Source organism: Vipera ursinii, assembly GCF_947247035.1.
Source record: "Vipera ursinii genome assembly, chromosome: 11".
In the NCBI taxonomy this organism is placed as follows: Eukaryota; Metazoa; Chordata; class Lepidosauria; order Squamata; family Viperidae; genus Vipera; species Vipera ursinii.
Genome location: NC_139524.1, coordinates 17543273 through 17566185, shown reverse-complemented (window position 1 = coordinate 17566185; position 22913 = coordinate 17543273). Strand labels below are relative to the sequence as shown.

General features: G+C 50.4%; 1 protein-coding gene across 1 annotated transcript in view; it reads left to right on the top strand.

Moving 5' to 3' along the window:
- Positions 1-1388: 1388 nt before the first annotated feature.
- The window catches only part of CSK (C-terminal Src kinase), a gene marked incomplete at its 5' end in the record, with an annotated part of 25999 nt that continues 4474 nt past the window's right edge, over positions 1389-22913 (top strand). Inside the window, 6 exons of the mRNA XM_083371747.1 lie at positions 1389-1405; positions 3561-3936; positions 15025-15099; positions 17924-18037; positions 19985-20097; positions 20640-20859. Of these exons, the coding sequence (XP_083227873.1) occupies positions 1389-1405; positions 3561-3936; positions 15025-15099; positions 17924-18037; positions 19985-20097; positions 20640-20859 (915 nt within the window). The remainder of the gene's footprint in view (positions 1406-3560; positions 3937-15024; positions 15100-17923; positions 18038-19984; positions 20098-20639; positions 20860-22913) is intronic.

Genomic DNA, 22913 nt, shown 5'->3' with positions numbered 1-22913 from the left:
AACTCCTGCAGCCGTTCTTCATATGTTTTGGTCTCCAGGCCTTTGATCATCTTAGTTGCTCTTCTCTGATTTGTTTTCCAAACTCTCAACATCTCTTTTGTGATATGGTGACCAAAATTAGCTGCAGTATTCCAGGTGTGGTCTTACTAGGTTTTTATAATATACAGTTATCCCAAAGGTTGGTGTGCACACCAAAACAAACACAGACGCACACACAAGCTAGGGAGGGCTGGTGGGAGACGTGACTTAATGGCCAAAGGTTTCTGGGTACAAATGGTTCCGAGGAAGCCCTGCGTCAGGATTCAGTTTCTGCACAACAAAACATTTCTTTTGTTGTGCACACAAATATGAACCGTCCCCAGGGCAGACCAGATCCTCTGTGTTGCCTCTGGACTCAGCTGGCCCTTCAAATTATTTATTAAACCTCTAATTGGCACAATTCGCAAAAGTCTTCCAGGTGGTTGGCGAAGATATAAATTAAAAGAAAAAAGAATAAATAAATAAGTAAATCCTCACCCCGGCATCTAATACCATGATTAAACAGCAGGGGGGGGGGTGGAAATCAATGGCAAAGCATGCAGGATTAGAATGCAAACACTGCAAATAAATTAGTTTTTTTTTTTTTTAAAAAGACACCCTTCCAACACTATTTATAAAGAGGACAGGTAAAATTGAGAGGGGAGTAATTGCACTGGGGTACAGAAAGAGATGCAGAGGCATGCAGACATAATTCTAAATTACAGAGGAGGAAGACCAGGCTGAAATAAATAGCACAATAATGGAAATGACAATCTCAAAAATTATTTGCCTTCTTTTTTCTCTTTCTTTTCCTCTTCTTCCCTTTTTTTCTTCCCTTCCTCATCTTTCTCCCTCTCTTCCCCCTTTATTCCTCTTTTTCCTTGTTCCTTTTTTCCCTTTCTCCACTGTTTTTCTATTGCCCATTATTTTTCCCAGGACTGTATTTGTCCTCTCCCATGAATAAAAAGTTTTTATCCCTAGGGGTGATATGCATCTTCTTCTCAAATTCCTGCTTCAGATCCTGGTTTAATTTATCCATCCATCCATCCACCCACCCACCCACCCATCCACCCATCCATCCATCCGTCCATCCATCCATAGAATCATAGAATCCTACGGCTGGAAGGGACCTTGGAGGTCTTCTAGTCCAACCACTTGGCCAAGGCAGGAGTCTTTATACCATCCTGGACAAATGATTGTCTAATCTTTCCTTGAAAACCTCCAGCAATGGAACACCCACAGCTTTGAAACATTTATTCATTAAATCCATCCATCCATCCATCCATGCACACATGCATGCATGCATGCATGCATGCGTGCATGCATCCATCCATCCACTCATTCATTCCAAGGCAGATGTAATTCTGAGCATGGACAATGAAGGAAAGTTTGTGGTGGGGGTCACATAAAGGTCATGTCATTCCCCCCCCCCCATTTTGGACACAACACCGCAGGCCTTTAAGGTTGCCCAACTCACTGTTGTGATTGTGCTGTAGGAGGTGCTGTGGCATCACTTTCCCTCCAATTCAGAGAGGGAATTGGTTTTTTTTAAAATTATTATTATTATTCACTTTAATTGAATCCAGCTCCCCCATTTGTCACTGCCAAATTAAATATTTATTATTATGATTAATTTATATGGCATTCTTAGTTGTGCTCCACCAATAAATCCAAGCTGACTTAGGACCAGGAATGCACTGATTAATTTTGCATAAATCCAAGGGGGGAAGTAAGTTACATTGATTGTTTAAAAAGACAGAATGGGGACAAAATCCAGACCAATTCTGCTGTCTTGCCCACACAGACGCGCACAAACTCGATCTTCAAGCACTGGACATCAGGATCCGCCTGTCTCTTATTTGGCTAGCAAGATGATTTAGCAAGCTGGCTTCTAGCTGTGGGAATGTAGTTCAGCTCCTTCAGTGTTCCTCTTACAAAAAAAATGGGGCAAAGAAACAGACCCAGAGGTGTTTTTTTGTTTTTTTTTAAACTTTTATCTCTGATGGTTGTCTTTTTTTTCCCTAAAAGGAGTAAACACACCTGCTTGCACCACAAGAAAAACCACAGGCTTTAAAAGGAAGTGCCCGGTGCTGCAGTTTTGATGAGGCTTTTTTTTTTAAGCTGGAAACTTTTAAGGTGAGTGGGCTGGCTGGGGAATTCTGGGAGTTGAAGTCCACCCCTTTTTCAAGTTGCCAAGTCTGATTTAAGCCTGCTTTAGATTAATTCTCTCCAAACTTACCCTCCCTAGAGGGGGGTTCTACTAAAAGCAGGGCTTTTTTTCTCATAGAAGCCTCAGAACGGAGTTCCGGCACCTTTTTTGGATGGAACCTTGTAGGGTAGGCAAGGCGGGTTGTATGACACGTGTGAGTTCCGGCACCTTTTTTCTTTTACAAGAAAAGCACGGACTAAAAGGTAAAGGTTCTCCCGCACAGGCGTGCTAGTCGTTTCCGACTCTAGGGGCCGGTGCTCATCTCCGTTTCAAAGCCGAAGAGCCAGCGCTTGTCCGAGGACGTCTCCATGGTCATGTGGCCAGCATGACTGGACGCCAAAGGCGCACAGAACGCTGTTACCTTCCCACCGGAGTGGTCCCTATTTGTGAAGAACGGTCATAAGTGACCTTTTTCAGTGCTGATGTATAACTTTGAAAGGTTACTTAAATCAACGGTTGTAAATGGAGGATGGCCTGTATCATACCCCGCACAGGAGTTGCCCCTGCGGTGTGACAACATGCCAATCCGGAGAAGAGAAAGACACACACACACACACACACACAAAGAGAAATGGAGGGAGGGAGGGAGGGAGAGAGAGAGAAAGAGAGAGGAGGAAGAGAGAGAGGCAGGGAGAGGAAGAGGAGGGGAGAGAGAGAGGGAGGCGAGGAGAGGGGGGAGAAAGGGAGAGAGAGAGGAAGAGGAGGAGAGAGGGGGAGACAGAGAGAGAGAGAGAGGAGGAGAGGGGGAAGAGAGACAGGGAGAGGGAGAGGGGGAAGACAGAGAGGAAGAGGAGGAAGAGAGAGAGGGAGGGAGAGGAAGAGGAGAGAGATGGAGACGAGGGGAGGGGGGAGAAAGAGGGAGGGAGAGGGGAAGAGGAGGAGAGGGGGAGACAGAGAGAGAGAGAGAGAGGAGGGAGGGAGAGAGAGAGGGAGATGAGGAGAGGGGGAGGGAGAGGGAGGGAGAGGAGGAGAGGAGGAAGAGAGAGAGGCAGGGAGAGGAAGAGGAGGGGAGAGAGAGAGGGAGACGAGGAGAGGGGGGAGAAAGAGGGAGGGAGAGAGGAAGAGGAGGAGAGGGAGAGGAAGAGAAGAGAGGGAGAGGAGAAGAGAGGGGGAGAGAGAGAGAGAGAGAGGAAGAGGAGGAAGAGGAGAGAGGGAGAGATGGAGACGAGGAGAGGGGGAGAAAGAGGGAGAGAGGGGGAGAGGGCGGGGAGAGGACTCTAGCGCAAAGCCCGGTCTAGCCAGCAGGGGGCGCTCTCCCTTCGCCGCCGCCGGCTGGGAGGAGGGCGGGGGGGGAGGGGGAGCCAGCGAGCAGGGCCGGGCTTGGGCCGCGCAGGCGCCGTAGAGCGGCGGGCGGGCTGCTCAGCGCCAGGCCCGGCTGGATCGCGAGCGAGACGGGGAGGAAAGAGATCGCGGCCCCCCCGAGGCGCTGGGAATCTCGGCGGCGCAGACCTTCCACCGCCAGGCCGGCAGCCTTCGGACCGGGAACGTTGGCGGCGGCCGCGGCGGCTGCATTGTTTCCTTTCCTCCGCCCCCTCCCCCGTCCTCCCCTTCCTCCCCCGCCCCGCCTCGGCGCCCCCGGCCCTCCCCGCCGCCGCCACCCAGCCTCGCTCGCCCCCTCCCCTCCCCCCCCGCTGCATGGCATAAGCCCGGCCAGCCCAGCCCCCTCCCCCGCCGCCCCCGCCGCCGGGTCGGAAAGCGGAGGCAGAGCGGTGAGTAGCCGAGGGTCCCTCTACACCCCCCCCCGCCTTCCCCTGAGAGTACTTTGGGGGCTCTAGTCCTCTCTGTTTGCGGAGATCGGCCTTCCTCCTCCTCTTCTCCCAAGTGGAAGCTCTGGGGAGAGTCCACTCAAGCGGCTAGTCCCTGGGGAGGAACCCTGGAGTGGGAGGGATACATTTGTTAGTAGGGCAGGGCTGGCAATGCCCGGCTTAGAACCTCCCCTTTCGCCCCCTCCCCTCCCCTCCCCCCCGGCCCACCCCTCTCTGGGAGGGAGATGGGGGCTGGCCGATTCTGGGGGGCTGCTAGCGGGAAAAGGGGGCGCTGGGCTGTTGGTTTGCATCTTGGCCGGATCTGCTGGGGCTGGGCCTGTCACTTCCCTTCTGGGCGCCTTCTTCCGCCTGCATGTGTGGATGTGACCGACCCAGAGGGACGAGCCCCGTTGCAGGGCAGGTTGGCTTGCTTTATGACCTCTGGGCTTCTTCCCCTCTTCCTCCTTGGAAGCCCTGTTGGGGGTGGGATGGGGGGGGTTCAAAGCTGAAAACCACCCCTGGCTGAGCGTGGGATGGGAGAGGAGACTTTCCGAGGGACAAAGGATCAGGCGTCCGATCCGAAAGGGGGATCTAATCCAGGGATCAAGAGCCCTTGCCAGGCACCCAGAGAGTTGTGACACAAAGCTGTGGCTCCTCGTTGTGTGTGTGTGTGTGGGGGGGGGGGTGTCTTTCCGTTCTCAGAAGAAATGAAACTTCAGTTGAGGGGGGGTCTGCTGCAAGGGAAGGCAGTCTGCACTCCCCTGCTTCTGTCGGGGTCCGCCGGCGGGCATCCCGGGTCGAGGCAGGGAGCAACGTTCTGAGAGGTCATTTTGGGGGTGAGTGGGTTTGAACCCCTCCCCCTTTGGCATCCAGCATGCCAGCTTGCTAGCTCCCCTGGACAGAGAGATCCCCCCCCCTGGGATTTGCACGCCAAAATAAGCCTATATGGTTTTGAGCCGGAGCGCAGTCGGAAGAGAGATGGAATAAGTGGTCTTGAGGATGGTGGGGAAACCAGAGCTGTGCGGAGGACAGCCAGGCTAGCAGGCCTTTGGCCTTTGTGTGAATGGGTGGGTGGGCGAGAAACGGATGCGCTCCCCTTCCCCGGTGGGGACAGACAGCCACGCTACTCAGCTCATCAGCTGGGTGAGATCTGTGTGGAGTCACACAGCCGGAAGACAAGGGAGCCATTGATGGCCATGGGTCCCAAGCTTTCCTTTCTCACCCGGCCACAAGCCGTGCGTCGTATGGCAGACAACTGGATCGGGGTCTGTGTCTCACGGGCTGTCCAGATGGACGGCGGAGGCAAAGACGGATGCAGGCTTCCGGGGGAGCAGATGGATGAGGAGAAACACCCTGAAAATAGCAGAAGGAGGCGCAAGGAACTAAGAGGACCGTCGGTCTTCGGCTTAGTAGTCAGTCGTTCAGTGACCGCTTGAACTTACAGCCGCGCTGAAAAAAAGGGGGCCCAGTTTTCACATTTAGCGACCTTTGCAGCATCCCCGTGGATTCAGATGCTGGTCGGCTTTGATGGGTTCACGTTTTGCAGTGGTTTGCAACTTTCAGATGGGTGGACTTCAACTCCCAGAATTCCCCAGCCAGCCATGGCTGGCTGGGGAATTCTGGGAGTTGAAGTCCACCCATCTGAAAGTAGCCAAGGTTGAGAAAGGTTGTTTTAGTCCAAAGGGTCTTCAAACTTGACCCTTTTATGACTTCAGGACTTCAACTCCCAGAATTCCTCAGCTAAGCTTGTAAGCCGCCCTGAGTCTTCGGAGAAGGGCGGGATATAAATGGAATTAAAATTAAAAAAATGTGCCTCCAGAAGCTGTGAATGCTCCAACCCTGGAAGTTTTAAAGAAGAGACCGGACAGCCATTGGTCTGAAATGGTATTTCAGGGTTTTCCTGCCCGAGCAGGGGGTTGGACTAGATGACCTCCAGGGTCCCTTCCAACTTGACGACGATGACTTTTTTAAAAAACACTGATATATAAATATTCAGAATTCTGAATATCTTAAAAAGTTGCTAAGATTGAGAAACTCTGTCCCGGAGGGTCATTTTCCTAGCCTGGGTGGTAAGGAGAGCCGTTGCAAGAAATATGGAACCGGACAATCTAGGCGAGGTTTAATACCCCGTCCCGTTTTTGACTCATGCTTCGGCATGTTGGAAAAATGTTGAGAAGTGAGTGTTTTCTGCTTTGTTGTTGCTGCTCCTGTGGTGATATATGCCGACAGAACGAAGGCATTCTTGCTGGATTCTTAGGATGTTGCCCTAGACCAGGGATAGGCAACCTCGGCGCTCTTATGACTCATGGACTTCAACTCCCAGAATTCCTGAGCCAGCCAAGCTGGCTCAGGAATTCTGGGAGTTGAAGTCCATGAGTCATAAAAGAGCCGAGGTTGCCTAACCCTGCCCTAGATCTTCCTCAAGGGCTGGTTTTCTTTTGTGGGTCTCCTTGTGGCTTCCTTGCTTGCCTTTTGCCTAAGGTTCAAGAGGGCTTCAGCCTTAGCCGCCTACGGGCAACGAAAGAATCCCGTCAGGTCGGTCCTTGGCAAGCAGTTTGGACACCAAGAATCCTTCGAGGACTAAAATGGAGCCCAAAGCTGGAGGAACGTCTTAGTCGAGAGAAGGCGGAAATTCAGATTAAATTTCAGACCGTTGAGTTGGTGTGACAGAGGAGATTACGGATGACGGGCTGGAATGGAAACTTAGATTGCAGATGGGTGAATTCAGATGACAGGTTAGATTATATAGTTGGTGGAACTTAGAGGGGTGATTAGAGGACAGAGGTCTGGATTTTGATGAGAGGCGAGATTACGGATGGCAGAATTTGGGGAAACAGATTCCGGAATTCAGAGGGCAAGTTCCATTTTCTAGATGGTGGCTAGAATTCAGACAGCAAGCTAAAATGACAGGCGTCTGAATTCAGATGAATTCGGGTTACAGATCGCCTCTTGAACCTCAACGGCCCATCCAGAAGGGGTAGGTGGGTGGGCACACCCGGCCTTGGCTTGTTCAGCTGGGCACCGTTTTCACTCAATCCAAGAATTGCAGCGTATAGTGGGAAGGGAACCTTAGAGGTCTTCTAGTCCACCCCACCCCCTGCCCAAGCAGGAAACCCTGCACCATTTCGGACAAATGGCTGTCCGGTCTCTTCTTAAAAACATCCAGTGTTGGAGCAGCCACAATTTCTGGAGGCAAGCTGAATTCCACAGATTAATTGTTCTCACTGTCAGGAAATTTCTCCTTAGTTCTAGGCTGCTTCTCTCCTTCATTCGTTTCCATCCGTTGCTTCTTGTCCTGCCTTCTGGTGCTTTGGAGAGTAGCTTGACTCCCTCTTCTTTGGGGCAGCCCCTCAAATATTGGAAGACAGCTATCCTGTCACCCCCTAGTCGTCCTTTTCATTCCTCAAGGGCTGGTTTTCTTTTGTGGGTCTCCAAACTTAGCTGCTTTAAGACTTGTGGACTTCAACTCCCAGAATTCCTCAGCCAGCAGGAATTCTGGGAGTTGAAGTCCACAAGTTGTCAAGCAGCCAAGTTTGGAGACCCCTGAACTAGACAGGTACCCAATTCCTGCAGCCGTTCGTCGTATGTTTTAGCCTCCTGTCCCGTGATCCTCTCGCTTGCTCTTCTCTGCTCGGCTTGGAAGCTGCAACAGATCCCGTCTTGCGGCACCAGATCCTGGAAATGTGGCACGGAGGCCGAATCCGGGATCTGCCGGGCTGAAATTCCGGGCGGTCTTTTAATGCAGCTTCACTTTCCTTGCTGCAGACGGCAGGCGGCTTGGCTTTCTGCAGATCGCCCCCTCTCTCTCTCTCTGCTTCTCTTCCTCTCCCCCCTTTCCCCCCCCCTCTATTTTTCTCTAAGAACCGCAGCAGGAGGAGAGACCATGAATGCTGGCTCTCTGGCTGTGTGATGGTGGGCTGCTTGCCGGTGCCTTCCTTTGGTCTCTCCTGGTTACGTAAGCAAGATGCATCTTAGCCTCTGCTCCAGTCTTGTAAGTCCGGCGTTTTATCCTTCATCATCATCAACATCATCATCATCATCATCATCATCATCATCATCATTTCTTTTGCATTTGGTTTGACCGGCAAGGCTCAGCCTGAAAGCCCAGAGCTTGGAACCCCCCCACACCTCAGCCCCTCCTGCAGAGACCAATCCTTGGATCTGAAACCTGGTCCTTAACCGACCTACGGAGGAGACTCACGTGGCAGAGGCCGCGTCTCTCTCTCTCTCTCTCTCTCTCTCTCCTCTTTTCCCCCCTCTTTCCTTCTCTTCTCTTCTCTTCTCTTCTCTTCTCTTCTCTTCTCTTCTCTTCTCTTCTCTTCTCTTCTCTTCTCTCCTCTCCTCTCCTCTCCTCTCCTCTCCTCTCCTCTCCTCTATTTCTCTTTCTCTTTCTCTTTTTATTTCTCTTTCTTTCTCTTCTCTGTCTCTGTTGTCTCTTTTCTCTCTTTCTTTCTCTCTCCTTTCTCTCTCCCCCTCTCTTCTCTCTCTATTCTCTTCTCTCTATCTTGTCTCTTTCTCTGTTCTCTCTTTTTCCTCTCTCTCCATCTCTCCCCCCCTCTTTTCTCTCTTCTCTTTCTCCCTCTCTCTCCTGTCTCCCTCTCTCTCTCTCTCTCCCTTTTCTTTTGGGGGGCTGGCATCAGTTGGGTGTGTGGGGAGGGGGAGAGAAACTCAGAAATATTGAGGCCCGTAATCAGGTATCTGCTGAAATCTTGATCAAACCTTTGAGGTGTTTGCAGGAGAGCTGTTGTTTTGATCGGGTGCAGGATGATGCTCTTGAGGACCCCCCCCCCCGCAGCTCTGGCATGCAGAATAAGAAGACCTGATTGGTGGGGGGGGGAGCTCCAGGCACGGGGGGGGGGGGAGGAAGAGGCCTGGAAGGGGAAGAGGGAGAGGTGGGTAGGTGGGCAGGCCAGCGTCCCCAGGTCACTTTTCATGGGCTTTGCAGGGCTCTTGGCTGATGAGCAGCAGAAGGGAAGGAGTTAATTCACGAACGGCAGGTTGAGGTTTTGCGAATGGGACCGGTTGATTCCAGGAACCGAGTAGGATTGAGACATGCAAGCACAAGATGCAGGCTTCAGTTTGAAGTATTGAGCCCCCCCCCCCCCCGTTGAAATCCTCGCCTTGAGGGACGTGGTTGGTCCGAACAATTCTGCCTTTAGATTTAGGAAAATGGCCTTGCTTTTTTTTTTTTAAGCTCCTGGGTCTCAAGTACCCTGATTTTCTTTTCCTTTGGCTAAGGCTAAAATGAGTTATCCTGCGTGTGTCGGCAAGACGGGAATGCTTTCGCTTTTCTGGAACAATTTCTTTCTCATTCTGAGCACCCACGAGCCGCATCCATTAGCTGTCTGGCAAGAGAGAGAGGGAGACACTTTGTGCCAAGCTGTAGTTAAACCATGATTTTTTTGGGGGGGGAAGACTTCACAATGGGCCGAGTTCATGCTGTAGATAAGGCCAAACAAACCTCACGGTGGCTTATGAGAAGAGGGGGGGGCGCGTCTTGTGGTCCGGTGTATTGATCTATAATTATTTATTTCCTGCCTTTTTATTTTTGTCAATAACTCAAGGTGACAAACATACCTTATACTCCTTCCTCCTCCTGTTTCCCCCACAACAGCAACCCTGCGAGGAGGGCTGGGCTGAGACTGGCCCAAAGTCACCCAGCCACCTTTTATGCCTAAGGCGGCACTAGAACTCACCGCCTCCTGGTGATTGGCCCAAAGTCACCCAGCCCATTTTCATGCCTAAGGCGGCACTAGAACTCACCGCCTCCTGGTGATTGGCCCACATACAGGGGCAACAACTTAGTGGAACAATTGTCATTGGAACTTTTTGATCTAACCCTAACCCCCATTTTTCCACCCTTTAAAAAAAAAAAACACCCTGAAAAAGGGACTTAAGAGCGTTTTTCACACGTGGCTGTTGCAACCTCCCCAGGGTCCCATGATCAAAATTCAGATGCTTGGCAACCGATTCCTATTTAACGACGGTTGCAGTCTCCCTTGGGTTCACGTGATCCGCTTTGGCAACCTCCTAGCCCGGTTTGCACGTTGTGTCCCCCCGAACCGCATCCTCAAAGGGTTTAAGGTGGGCCAGGAATCCTTTCTGCTTTGAATAACCGAATCCCTCTGCTTTTCTGCGGTGGTCTTTCCTTGCTCAAAAAAAAAAGGGGGGGCGGATCGCAATTCCTAATGCACCGAGCCGAGGAACATGCAAAACTGGGATCTGTCCTGTACAGGCAAGCAGTTGGGAGCGACGGGGCCCTTTGGTGCAGCTGCCGTGTTTTGCATTTCCAGGGTCTCTGGGTGAGGCTCGTAACCACATTCAAAAGTGTGGTGGAAACACAACGCCGGATGCACTGTACTCATCTCAACGACGGTTTGGTTCTTGTCTTGAAAAAGAAAGAAAAAAAAAAGAGAGAGAAAAAAATCCTCCCTAGCTGAAAAATCGGAACAGTTTTACAACCTTGCATCTCTCTCTCTCTCTCTCTCTCTCTCTCTTTTCAACTCTTACTTTGCAAAAACAGAGCATAGGTCGTCCTCCATTTACAACCGCGGTTTTGATCCAGGATTTGGTTGGCTAAGCAAGGCAGTTGTTTTATTTCGCAAAGCACCGGAAGGCAGGACAAGGAACAACGGATGGAAAGGAATCGAGAGAAGCAAGAATTAAGGAGAAACTTCCTAACTGAGGACCAAAAGTTGTGGCTGCTCCATCACTGGGAGTCTTTAAGAAGAGGCTGGACAGCCTCTCGTCTCAAATAGTCTAGGGTCTCCTGCTTGAGCAGGGGGTTAGACTAGATGACCTCCCAGCTCCCTCCCAGCTCTGTTCCGATTGATTCATGGATGGATTGACAAGGAATCTCGGATGTTTTGGAAGAGGGCCAACTGGCTTCCTGAAGCAAGGAATTCTGCATAGACGTTTTTTTCTTTTTCTTTCCATTTTCACCACCCCACCCCTGCCATCCAAGGCCCGGCCCATCTTTTCTCCGCCATCCTTAGAAGGTTTTGAATGCATCAGCAGCAGGAGGACCGTTAAAGTCCTTTCTTGACGGAGGATGAATGCCAAGCTGCTAAGGCTGGGCACTTGAGGCGTTACCTTCGGGACGCGGCTGAGCATCTGTGGGCGCAAAGCCGCAGCTGAACTTCTGTGCTTCTCTGCGTGAGCCCGCCTGGCCGAGCGGAGAGTGGGCGAGGGCTTTCTTTCAGAGCCCGGTTAGCGGCTCGGGAGCCCCTTGTCTCTGCGGAGCTGCGTGGGTGCCGGGCCCGGCAGTGGCGGAATGGCGGGAGGCAATCGGAGCTGAATCCCCCAAGGCTGGTCGGGCTCTTTCCCGAAAATGCACCTTGGAGGCTCAGATCGTGCCTGGGGGAGAAAGGCTCTTGAAAGCTGGCAAATATCTTGTGGATGGTTAAGCATATCCAGCTCCTTCCTTCCTCCCTCCCTCCCTCCCTTCCTTCCTTCCTTCCTTCCTTCCTTCCTTCCTTCCTTCCTTCTAAAAATCAATCATTCTTCTTTCCTTCTACATTATAAACATCTTTCTTTTTCTTTCCTTCCCCCTTCTTTCTTTCTTTCTTTCTTTCTTTCTTTCTTTCTTTCTTTCTTTCTTTCTTTCTTCCTTCCCTTCCTCCCTTCTCTCTCTCTCCCTCTCCTCCCTCCCTCCCTCCCTCTTCCTTCCTACTTTCCTACCCTCTCTATCTTTTTCCTCCCTCCCTCCTACTTTCCTACCCTCTCTCTGTTTCCTTCCTTCCTTCCTTCCTTCCTTCCTTCCTTCCTTCCTTCCTTCCTTCCTTCCTTCCTTCCTTCCCTTTGAAAAACCTGCTCTGGATGCAAAATATAACTATCAATTATTAGTTCTAAATTTGTAGCTAAACCAGGCAGGTTCCTTTGTTTATTTTCTTGGCGTGCTTGGCTTAGTCCTGCAATGCTACCTTACATGCATTATTTCCTTTTCTTTGGCATTTTCACTCTGCCTGGTCAGGAAACCTCAGCCTGGGTGGCTGTCCCTCTGCGCTACAAATGGGCGAAGACCTTTAAGGTCAGCTAAACCGCTGCTCTTCCAGTTTCCTGCCTCCCTCCAAATTGTGACCAGAACGAGAAGAAGCCTCTGGGGTTGTGTGTTTATTATTTCTCTTTTGTTACTGTATTTCAAAACATCCAGTGCAAAGTAGGTGGCCAGGATTCAGGGCAATGCAACAGATGAGCATTAAAATATTAATTTGCTTAACGATTTAATGTCGGCTTTGCTCTCTCCTGTGAGTCACAGTTTCTCCAACTGCTGCTTCACCTGGCAGAGAGATTCAGAAAGACAAAATGGCCTTGGGCTGTGCCAAGAATGCTTGGGAATTGCAGTTCCAAAGCAACTGAAGAGGGGGAATTTTGGGAGTTGAAGTCCGCATATCTTAAAAGTTGCTACGGCTGAGTAACGCTGATCTGGAGGACAACCGGTGAAGGAGGCTCCTTCCACGAGAGACACGTAATACGAGAGCACAGTCTACCCTCGTGAAAAGGCACCTCAACAGGACCCTTTTCAGAGAGTATGGAGGTTCAGACCTTCTTTCCTTTGTCTTGAGGTCTAGAAGCATGCTTTGCCCATTTAAAAAAAAAAACCCAAACAGTTGCCTGGATAACAACCAGATCCCAGCACCAAAGACTGATCAGGTTGTGATGGGAAGGACTCTGTGTGCTTTAAAGCAGCACTCTCCAACCTTGGCAACTTCACGATTTGTGCTCTTCAACTCCCAGAATTCCCCAGCCAACCTGGTGTGGGATAGATAGCTGAGTTTAGATGGGCTAAGAGTAGGGTTTTGGGAGAAGGATGATTGTCTCCAAGGGAGTGAATCAAGCCCCCCCCACCGACCCACTTCAAGCATTTGCTGATGTTTCTGCTGAGCTTTGCATGACCACCTACGTCTTTTTGCTAAAATGAATGACCTCATGCATCTGCACGGCCCTCGGCCGAGGAGACAAAGCCGGGCTTGTTCACGGAGCGATGCAGGAGGATCTGCCGTCCTCACCAGTAGGCTGGACAAGACCCCGCAGCCTTGCCAGGGATCCCTCTGCTCTTTTTAGGATTAGGCGGCCATGTTCCAATCGCCCACGAGGTGACCCTTGGATCGCTTGGGAAGCGGGCCAGGTGCAGCTTCAGAGTCCAGCGGTTGGATGGGAAGGGATGGATGGATAGATGGATTGGAATGGATAGGTTGGATTGATAGGATGGGATGGATGGATTGGTATGGGATGAATGGATAGGATGGGATGGATGGATGGATGGATTGGAATGGGATGGATAGGTTGGATTGATAGGATGGGATGGATGGTTGGATGGAGCAGATGGATGGATGGATAGTTTGGATTTATACTATGGGATGGATGGATTCTTGCCCTACATTGCTGCCCCAGAGCAAGTGCTTGTGGGCTTATCCCAGGCATCTCTCTCTCTCTCTCTCTCTCTCTCTCTCTCTCTCTCTCACACACACACACACACACACACACACACACACACACACACACCCAGGCGTCTGTATCCAGCTCAGCTAAGGGCTGTGCCATGAGCCTGTCCAAGTAAAAGCCTCCAACTCTCGCTCTTACGAAGAGCAGCTGCTGGGGCTTTGCTTGTGAGATCGGAATTAGGAGCTGCTAAAGTTAGCTTCGGCCGGGCAAAAGTTGGACCTCTGGGGAGCTGTAGGGAAAGCGGGGAGGCCGGCCCACTTCCGGGTGCTGCCGTTGGGGCAGCCAAGGGTTGAGCACGGGGGCGGGTGGGGGGGGGAGAAAGGCAGTAGGGCTGATGCCTGTTTTAGCTCTGGCGTTACTCTGCTTCTCAGCCTGGGCAACTGGAACAAGGGGGGGGTGTCTTCAGCTCCCAGAATTCCCCAGCTGGCACGCAATCGCCGCTGATTGACGTTCCGACATGCAAAGTCCACGGGAGAAGCTGTCTTCGCTTAACGGCTGCATGATTCGCTTAACAGCATCTTAGGAAAGCGCCTTAAGCACTCTGCCAAACTGGCCTGGGGTCTGTCGCTGCGCCCCTGCGGCTCTTTTTATAGGGATCCATTTTGCAAGGAGAGGCTTACCGTCATTCCTGGCAGCAGATCCATACTCTGGCTGGTCTGTTCAATAGCCATCACTCTCGTCTGCTTCTTGACCCCGGGATCGATGGCACGCTAATGGATCCATCAGCGATTCCCCAAAGGTGTCCATGCGTCTGTCACTCCGGATGCTTTCAAATTAAAGCACGTGTCGAAAGATGCTTGGAAAGGGTGAAAGGAAGAGGTGGGGGGGGGGAGAAAAAGAAGAAAGGGAGGGAGGAAGGAAAGATAAGTAAATGGTTATGGAAGGAAAGAAGGATGATTGATTTTTATGAGGAAGAAAGGAAAGGAAACGTGAAATCCTTACTCGTTCTTTCATTCCGTTTTTCAAAAGAGAGAGGAAAAAAAAGGTTGGCGTGGTCCATGATTTTACTAAAATTGGAGCAGAAAGTAGCTCCAGTTCTTTAGATATCTTTTGGGGAGGTGGATTGTGGGATAGGGGGGCATTTGGGGTTTCTTCTTGTCGGATTGCAGCTTGGCGCAATCCGACAACACAACGTCCCTCGTTGTGTTCAAGTTGGCTTCTTGTGACCTGCAGAGATTGTCGTGTTTGGTGTCCGTTGTTTTTAAGGAAAGGAAAGTTAGGCAAGGAGGTTGTTCGACCAGGGTCAGATGACCTCAGTCCTCGCACTTACGACGGTTAAAGCGTCTCCACGGTCACATGATAGCAGTGGGGTTGACTCATACTTATGACAACGGCAGTGTCCCCGGAATCACGTGATTCTCACTTAACAACTGCCTTGCTTAGCGACGGTCGTAAGTTGAGGGCCACCTGTATTGGGCTGGCTGGGGGGCGCAAAAGGGACACCCCTCACCTTGTGTCCCGCTCAAAAGCGTTGCAGCCTTGCAGAAACGGGAGAGGACACAGGTGCAAATTTACTCCCTGGCAAGCGTGTTGTCGTTGTGGTGAGGCAAGCAAACCCTCGGCCGGGCGCAAAAAACCGTGATCTTCAATGGATCTTTCCCATCTTAGGTCTCATGGTACCAAGTGACGTGTCCTTGTGAGATCCAGTCGCCGGAAGCCTCCGAGAAGATGTCAGGAATGCAGGTAAGGGACCGAGACGGGGAAGAGAAAAATCGATTATTTTCTTTCGATTTCCGTTTCACACCATCACACAATTCTGGGGGGCGGGGGAGGGAGAGGGAGAAAGGATTTTTCCGGGATATTTTTTTTAAAAAATGTCCCAGTAAACTGATGTCCAGGTGCTCTGATTTGACAATGGTGAGTTGAAACATGGTTAGTATTTATGTCAGGGCTCCTCAACCTTGACTGCTTTAAGACTTGTGGACTTCAACTCCCAGAATTCTGCAGTCAGCAAAGCTGGCGGAAGAATTCTGGGAGTTGAAGTCCACAAGTCCTAAAGCGGCCAAGGCTGAGGAATTCTGGGAGTTGAAGTCCACAAGTCTTAAAGCGGCCAAGGCTGAGGAATTCTGGGAGTTGAAGTCCACAAGTCCTAAAGCGGCCAAGGCTGAGGAATTCTGGGAGTTGAAGTCCATAAGTCCTAAAGCGGCCAAGGCTGAGGAATTCTGGGAGTTGAAGTCCATAAGTCCTAAAGCGGCCAAGACTGAGGAATTCTGGGAGTTGAAGTCCATAAGTCCTAAAGCGGCCAAGGCTGAGGAATTCTGGGAGTTGAAGTCCATAAGTCCTAAAGCGGCCAAGGCTGAGGAATTCTTGGAGTTGAAGTCCACAAGTCCTAAAGCAGCCAAGGCTGAGGAATTCTGGGAGTTGAAGTCCACAAGTCCTAAAGCGGCCAAGGCTGAGGAATTCTGGGAGTTGAAGTCCATAAGTCCTAAAGCGGCCAAGGCTGAGGAATTCTGGGAGTTGAAGTCCATAAGTCCTAAAGCGGCCAAGGCTGAGGAATTCTGGGAGTTGAAGTCCATAAGTCCTAAAGCGGCCAAGGCTGAGGAATTCTGGGAGTTGAAGTCCACAAGTCCTAAAGCGGCCAAGGCTGAGGAATTCTGGGAGTTGAAGTCCACAAGTCTTAAAGCGGCCAAGGCTGAGGAATTCTGGGAGTTGAAGTCCATAAGTCCTAAAGCGGCCAAGGCTGAGGAATTCTGGGAGTTGAAGTCCACAAGTCCTAAAGCGGCCAAGGCTGAGGAATTCTGGGAGTTGAAGTCCACAAGTCTTAAAGCGGCCAAGGCTGAGGAAGTCTGGGAGTTGAAGTCTACAACTCTTAAAGGGGCCAAGATTGAGGAATTCTGGGAGTTGAAGTCCATAAGTCCTAAAGCGGCCAAGGCTGAGGAATTCTGGGAGTTGAAGTCCACAAGTCTTAAAGGGGCCAAGGTTGAGGACCTGATTTATGTAGTCCTCAACAACAGTAGTGACCGTTCAGTTACAGCGGCCTTGACAAAAGTCACATAGGTCCTACATATGGCAGCATCCCCACAGGAACATGATCAATGTTGGGACGCTTGGCAACTGATTCACATTTAGGATGGTCACAGTGTCACGGGGTCACACGATTCCCCTTTTGCAACCCTCTGACGGGCAAAATAAGGGGGGGGAGCCAGATCCACTTTAACAAGCGTGCTGCGAACTTCACAACTGTGGCCAGGAAGTTGGTTAAAACAGAGCAAAACTTGCTTCGACAAATGTCTCGCTTAGCAACATAAATTGTGGCTGTAACTTGAGGACTATCTGTATTTCTTCCCCCCCCCAAAAAAATTTTTTGGGGGGGGGGCTGGGTTTCCTAACGGTGCTTTTAGGGTATGTTGAAGTGGTATTCAGCCAAGTGGTGTCTGATCTTTGTGAGGTCCTTTTTATGCCGCTGTGTTTGGGTCTCCAAAGCAGCTTTTATGCTGTTGGGGCTGTTCTTTTTTTTTTTTAAGAACCATACAGAAGATGTGCTATTTTTAAAAAAGTTTTTTTTAAAAAAGGGGAAGGAACTATAGCCCAGTGAGAGCTCACGTGGCTTCCTTTTCAGACACGTTGGAGTCCCCTAGTTTAAAAATATAGGGTATTGCAACAGCAAAGGTTCTCCCAAGTTTGGCGACTTGAAAATGGGTGGGCTTCAACTCCCAGAATTCCTCAGCCAGCCAGCTGAGGAATTCTGGGACTTGAAGTCCACCCGTCTTTAAATTGCCGAGGTCGAGGAACGTTCTACTCGGGGAGACCTCAAAATTACGGTCGTAAGCCGTGGCAGTCAATAAGGGGATGTCCACATGATCACCCTCGATTTTATGACCTTTAATGTGGTGGTCACTAAGCAAACCCATGACGCCAAATGGCTGGTTTTGGCAAAAACTGGAAGTGAATGCGGCAAAAAAGCCTTAAATTGGGGGAGGGGGGGGAGTCACAGCAGGCTGCAAACATCCTTCAGTGAGGTTAGGTTGCCGGGCACCCCAAATGTGGTGATGATGATGATGATTTTATTTATTTATTTATTTATTTATTTAATAATATTTCTATACCGCCCTTCTCCCGAAGGACTCAGGGCGGTGAACAGGGCAAGAATAAAAATACAAATTACAAAAGTTAAAACTAGATTAAATAAATGCCCACATACTAAAATACATCTTTAAAACCTAATAAAATAACAATAGCAACCCCCCCCAATCCCCTCATCAGGCCATGATAATGATAATGATAAAGTTGGAAGGGACCTTGGAGGTCATCTAGTCCAATCATGCGACCACGAAGGAGGGAGGGGGGCAGGCGGCTGTCAGAACTTCCGAGACTGGGTCATAAGGAGCTCTGGCGAGCCCTGTTGTGAATTTGAACCGTTGCTAAGTGAAGGGACATAATTTGAGGACTTCCTGTCCAGAGAGATCTTTGTGTGCTTCCGATTGCAGGGGTTTTTTTTGTGCTTTCTCTTGACGACGCAACGAAGCAGGACCCAAATGTTAACCGTGTCCTTGTTCTTTCCCAAAAGGCTGTTTGGCCTTCCGGCACAGAATGTATCGCCAAATATAATTTCCACGGCACAGCTGATCAAGATCTCCCCTTCAGCAAAGGAGACGTCCTCACCATCATCTCGGTCACCAAGGTAACTGTCCTGTCTCTGGCGCCCGGCCCAGCCTGGGCTCACAGACGCCTGCCACTCGCCACGGGGATGGGGCATAGGTAGCGGTGGCATCAGGAACGCCAAAGCGGCGTTTGCTCGCTTGACCCCCGATGCTAAACCCGGCTCTTGAGGTCTTGGGGTTTGCACTGTGTTGTCGTGACGTGGGTTTGGTACCTGCCACAAATGGCCACAGGGGACTCAGGGTATCATCGGGCCAAAGACATCACTGTATCCGTTGTGTGATAAGGTCACGGGGTGCGTCGCATTGTGTGATGCCATCCTGGCTTGTAACAAACTCCTAAAAGGGGCAGTTTGCTCCAATATACAGCCATAAAGTCTCTGTCTGTCTCTCTCTTCTCTATCTATCATCTCTATCTGTCTATCATCCATCCATCCATCTATCTGTCTGTTTATTATCCATCCATAAATCCGTCCATAAATCAATCAATCAATCAATCAATCAATCAATCAATCAATCAAGCTGTCTATCTATCTATCTATCTATCTATCTATCTATCTATCTATCTATCTATCTCCCATCTTCATTATTTTTACAATAACTCAAAACAGCAAACAGGAGATGAGACGGGTGCAATACATCCTCCTCCTATTTTCCCCACAACAACCCTGTGAGGTGGGCTGGGCTGAGAGGGTGACTGGCCCAGAAACACCCAGCCGGCTTCCATGACAAAGACAGGACTTGAACTCACCATGTGCGTCTTTCTATATATATATATATGGAATGCTGTTACCTTCCCACCGCTGTGGTCCCTATTTTTCTACTTGCATTTTTACGTGCTTTCGAACTGCTAGGTTGGCAGAAGCTGGGACGAGTAACAGGCGCTCACTCTGTTACGCGGCACTCAGGATTCGACCCGCCAAACCTTCTGATCGACAAGCTCAGCGTCCTAACCCACTGAGCCACCGCGTCCCTCATATATATATACATATATATATATATATATATATATATATATATATATATATATATATATATATATATATATATATATATATTAATTAAAATGCTTGCATCACCCGCTTCTGTTGCTTCTTCCCAACCAGCTTGCTCTGTACCGCGTCGCTCTTTAGGCATTACAATTAAGCCGCGATGGCGACAGGAGAGATTAAGGAAAGAGAAGGAAGGCCAAATGCATCCCAATCAGATTTTGCCCCATGCTAATGGGTGATAAGCTTTTAATGACTCATCTTCTTGAGTCCATCTTTGGAGGGAGAGAAGGCTATAACCTTTAGCTACCTTGCAGATCTTCCTGGATAGGCCTTCTGGAGTCTGGCACTGCTGGGAAATTAACATCTCGAGATGTTCCAGGTGATATCCTGGCTCCAGTTTTGGCTTCTTGACAAATGCCGTACCGGCTGTCGCAAATGTTGCATGGATGTCTCTCTTGTAGACAAAGCTGGGGGGAAGGGTGCACCCCAAAATGCGTTGTGGAGGGCCAGGCCGGGCCAGGGGACACCCTTTGCCGGGAACAAGATAGAAGCCAAAGCGAATCTGAAAAGTCCCCCAGTGGCCTCTCTGCCTTCAGAGCAATTTAATTAACCGTGAAGATTACGCAGCCTTCCTTTCAAATGTAAGCCACTGGGTCAAATCCAGGCCCAGTTTTATCATCCCTGTTTGCTAAGAATAAGTAAGCAACCATCTGCCACTCTGGGGCCTGGGATTGAGAAAATACTTATCCCTCTATCTGGGTTTACCATGCTCTGGGGGATTCTGGGAGTTGAAGTCCACATATCTTTAGCCGCTAAGTTTGGAGAAAGACCGCTTTGACGTTTCAGGATAGGAAAGGATTTTATCCTCGGAAGAGGAAATGGAGGAAGGCTGAGGGTCTCTGACTTGGCTTTCTTGGGGACCCCCGAAATCTTCCCGGGAATCTGGGGTTCTTGCTAACGGTGGCTTCTCTCTCCCAGGACCCCAACTGGTACAAAGCGAAGAACAAAGTGGGCCGGGAGGGCATCATCCCAGCCAACTACGTTCAGAGACGCGAAGGGGTGAAATCTGGAATCAAGCTAAGCCTGATGCCGTAAGTATACATAAATACCCATCATGCACAGCATACAACGCCATCGCTTTTATGTCGAAGGAGACTTTGTATTCTTTTCTTCTTTTGCTCACCCCTGGCACAGATAGAAAACTGTTTTTATTTGCTAAGGAGGGGTGCAGTCGGTACGTTCTGACTGTCCTTGTGGTCTCTTTTCTCCTGTTAGTCTCTTTTGCTAAGGAGGGGTGCATTGTGGAACCTCTGTGAAGAGATAGGTTTCTAGTTCTCATTGAGGCCAGCGTCGGTACGTTCTGACTGTCCTTGTGGTCTCTTTTCTCCTGTTAGCCTCTTTTGCTAAGGAGGGGTGCATTGTGGAACCTCTGTGAAGAGATAGGTTTCTAGTTCTCATTGAGGCCAGCGTCGGTACGTTCTGACTGTCCTCGTGGTCTCTTTTCTCCTGTTAGCCTCTTTTGCTAAGGAGGGGTGCATTGTGGAACCTCTGTGAAGAGATAGGTTTCTAGTTCTCATTGAGGCCAGCGTCGGTACGTTCTGACTGTCCTCGTGGTCTCTTTACCCCCCCCCAGCTGGTTTCACGGGAAGATCACGCGTGAGCAAGCTGAGCGGCTGCTGTACCCTCCGGAGACGGGCCTGTTCCTGGTGCGAGAGAGCACCAACTACCCGGGCGATTATACTCTCTGCGTCAGCTGCGAAGGCAAAGTGGAGCATTACCGCATCATCTACTCCTCCAGCAAGCTGAGCATCGACGAAGAGGTCTACTTTGAGAACCTCATGCAACTCGTGGAGGTGAGGCTGAGGCCAGGATGGCAGGGAGAAGCGGGATGAGGGACCCCCCACCTCTGGGCCTCTCAGAACCAAAGAGTCAGAAGGGACTTGGAGGTCTTCTAGTCCAGCCCCCTGCTCAGGCAGGAGAGACTCTATACCGGGGTCTTCGAACTTGGCCCTTTGATGACTTGTGGACTTCAACTCCCAGAATTCCTCAGCCAGGCACGCGTGCCTGGCTGAGGAATTCTGGGAGTTGAAGTCCACAAGTCATCAAAGGGCCAGGTTTGAAGACCCCTGCTCTATACCATTTCAGGCAAATGGGCTGGCCGATCTCTTCTTAAAAACCTCCGGTGATCAATTAATGAGAATAGAGATGGAAGGGACCTTAGAGGTCTTCTAGTCCAGCCCTCTGCTCAGGCAGGAAACCCTACACTGTTTCAGGCAAATGTCTGTCCAATGTCTTTTAATACCCTCCGGTGATCGATCAACCAGAATAGAGCTGGAAGGGACCTTAGAGGTCTTCTAGTCCACCTCTGCTTAAGCCTGAGCCCTATACCACTTCAGGCAAATGGCTGTTCAATCTCTTCTTAAAAACCTCCAGGGTTGGGAGCATTCGCAACTTCCAGTGGCAAGTCGTTCCACTGGTTCGTTGTTCTAAGACGGTCGGGAAATTCCTCCTTAGTTCTGGCTTGCTTCTCCCCTCGATTACTTCCCCTCCGTTGCTCCTCGTCCTGTCTCCAGGGGCTTTGGAGAACGGGTGGGACCCCTCCCCTCTTGGTGGCAGCCCCTCAAATACGGGAAGATACTATCGTGTCCACCACCACCCACCCCGCCTCAGTCAAAGTGGAGCTGGGTAATTCCTATCCCATTCCTATTCGAACTTGCCGGCCTGGACTGAGGGATTGGGATTTTAGATTTTAAATTTTAAATTCTAGAATGTGTTTTCTTGTTCAGGGCTACTTGTTTAATCTGTTTTAATTTTTATATTTTATGTGTTGTATATAGTGTTTTACTTGCCCTGTACGAGTCCTTCGGGAGAGGGGCGGTATACAAATCCAAATAATAAATAATAAATAAAATAATACGCCAGCTTACGAATCCCGCCAGTCCACCTGGACCTGGTGGCCTCACCCCACCCGGTGCGGTCACAGTCCATGCAGCCCGTGCATGCTCAGAGTTTCCTGCCTCTCGCATCGCTACGAGAGACAGGAAGACGCCTCTGAGCTATACCGAAAAGTGCCTCCTTGCAAAACCCGCCATGCGGAGCTGCAGCTCAGCTGCCGCTTCTGCACCCGGCAACTCAGCTCAGCTCGGGCAGCGCCTGGCGGAAGCGTCTCCCAGCGGTGAGAGACAAACAAGGATGTTCCCCCGAGGATAAGGCTTGTAGAACCGTGGGCGAGTAAGTTCCCCATTCCTTTCTTCTTCTCCGGCCTCCAGGCCAGAGCGATGGGGAGCCGGGCTAGGCGCCACACTGCCCCCTGGTGGGCTGCAGCTGCGGCGTCCTTGCAACTGGGCCAGCTGCAAGACGCACGGCAGCATCCTTCTCCCACTTCCTGGAAGATTTAATTCCTTTGGGTTTCGGGACAAGAATCGGCACCTTTGGAGGGAGCTGAGATGGTGGAAGCAGTTTCTTTTCTTTTTCAATTTTCATTCACTCACAAGATGAAATACGAAAATACAAAAGCAAATAATATATATACAGCGGGAGGAAAGAGAACCATGGAAAGGCTGGGAGTGGGGGGTAGGAAAAAAAGGTGTTGATTTGTCGATACAGGAATGGCTAGTTCAGAGGCTCCCAACCTTTTGGGCACCAGGGACCGGTTCCGTGGAGAGAGGTTTTTCCACGGACCGGAGGGCGCGTGGTTTTGTGTGCTGCCTGCATCCGCGGATGGGGCTTTGCTTGTTTTAGCGGACCGGTTTCCTGGCAATGCTGCGGCCCCAGTACCGGTAAACGGACTAGGGGGGGTTAGGGACCCCTGGGCTAGTTCATACTACTACAGAAATGTAAAAAGTTGAGGTTGGTTGTTCATGCCTTATTGTACTGCAACAGAGGGAGTTGGAATCCATGCCGGGAG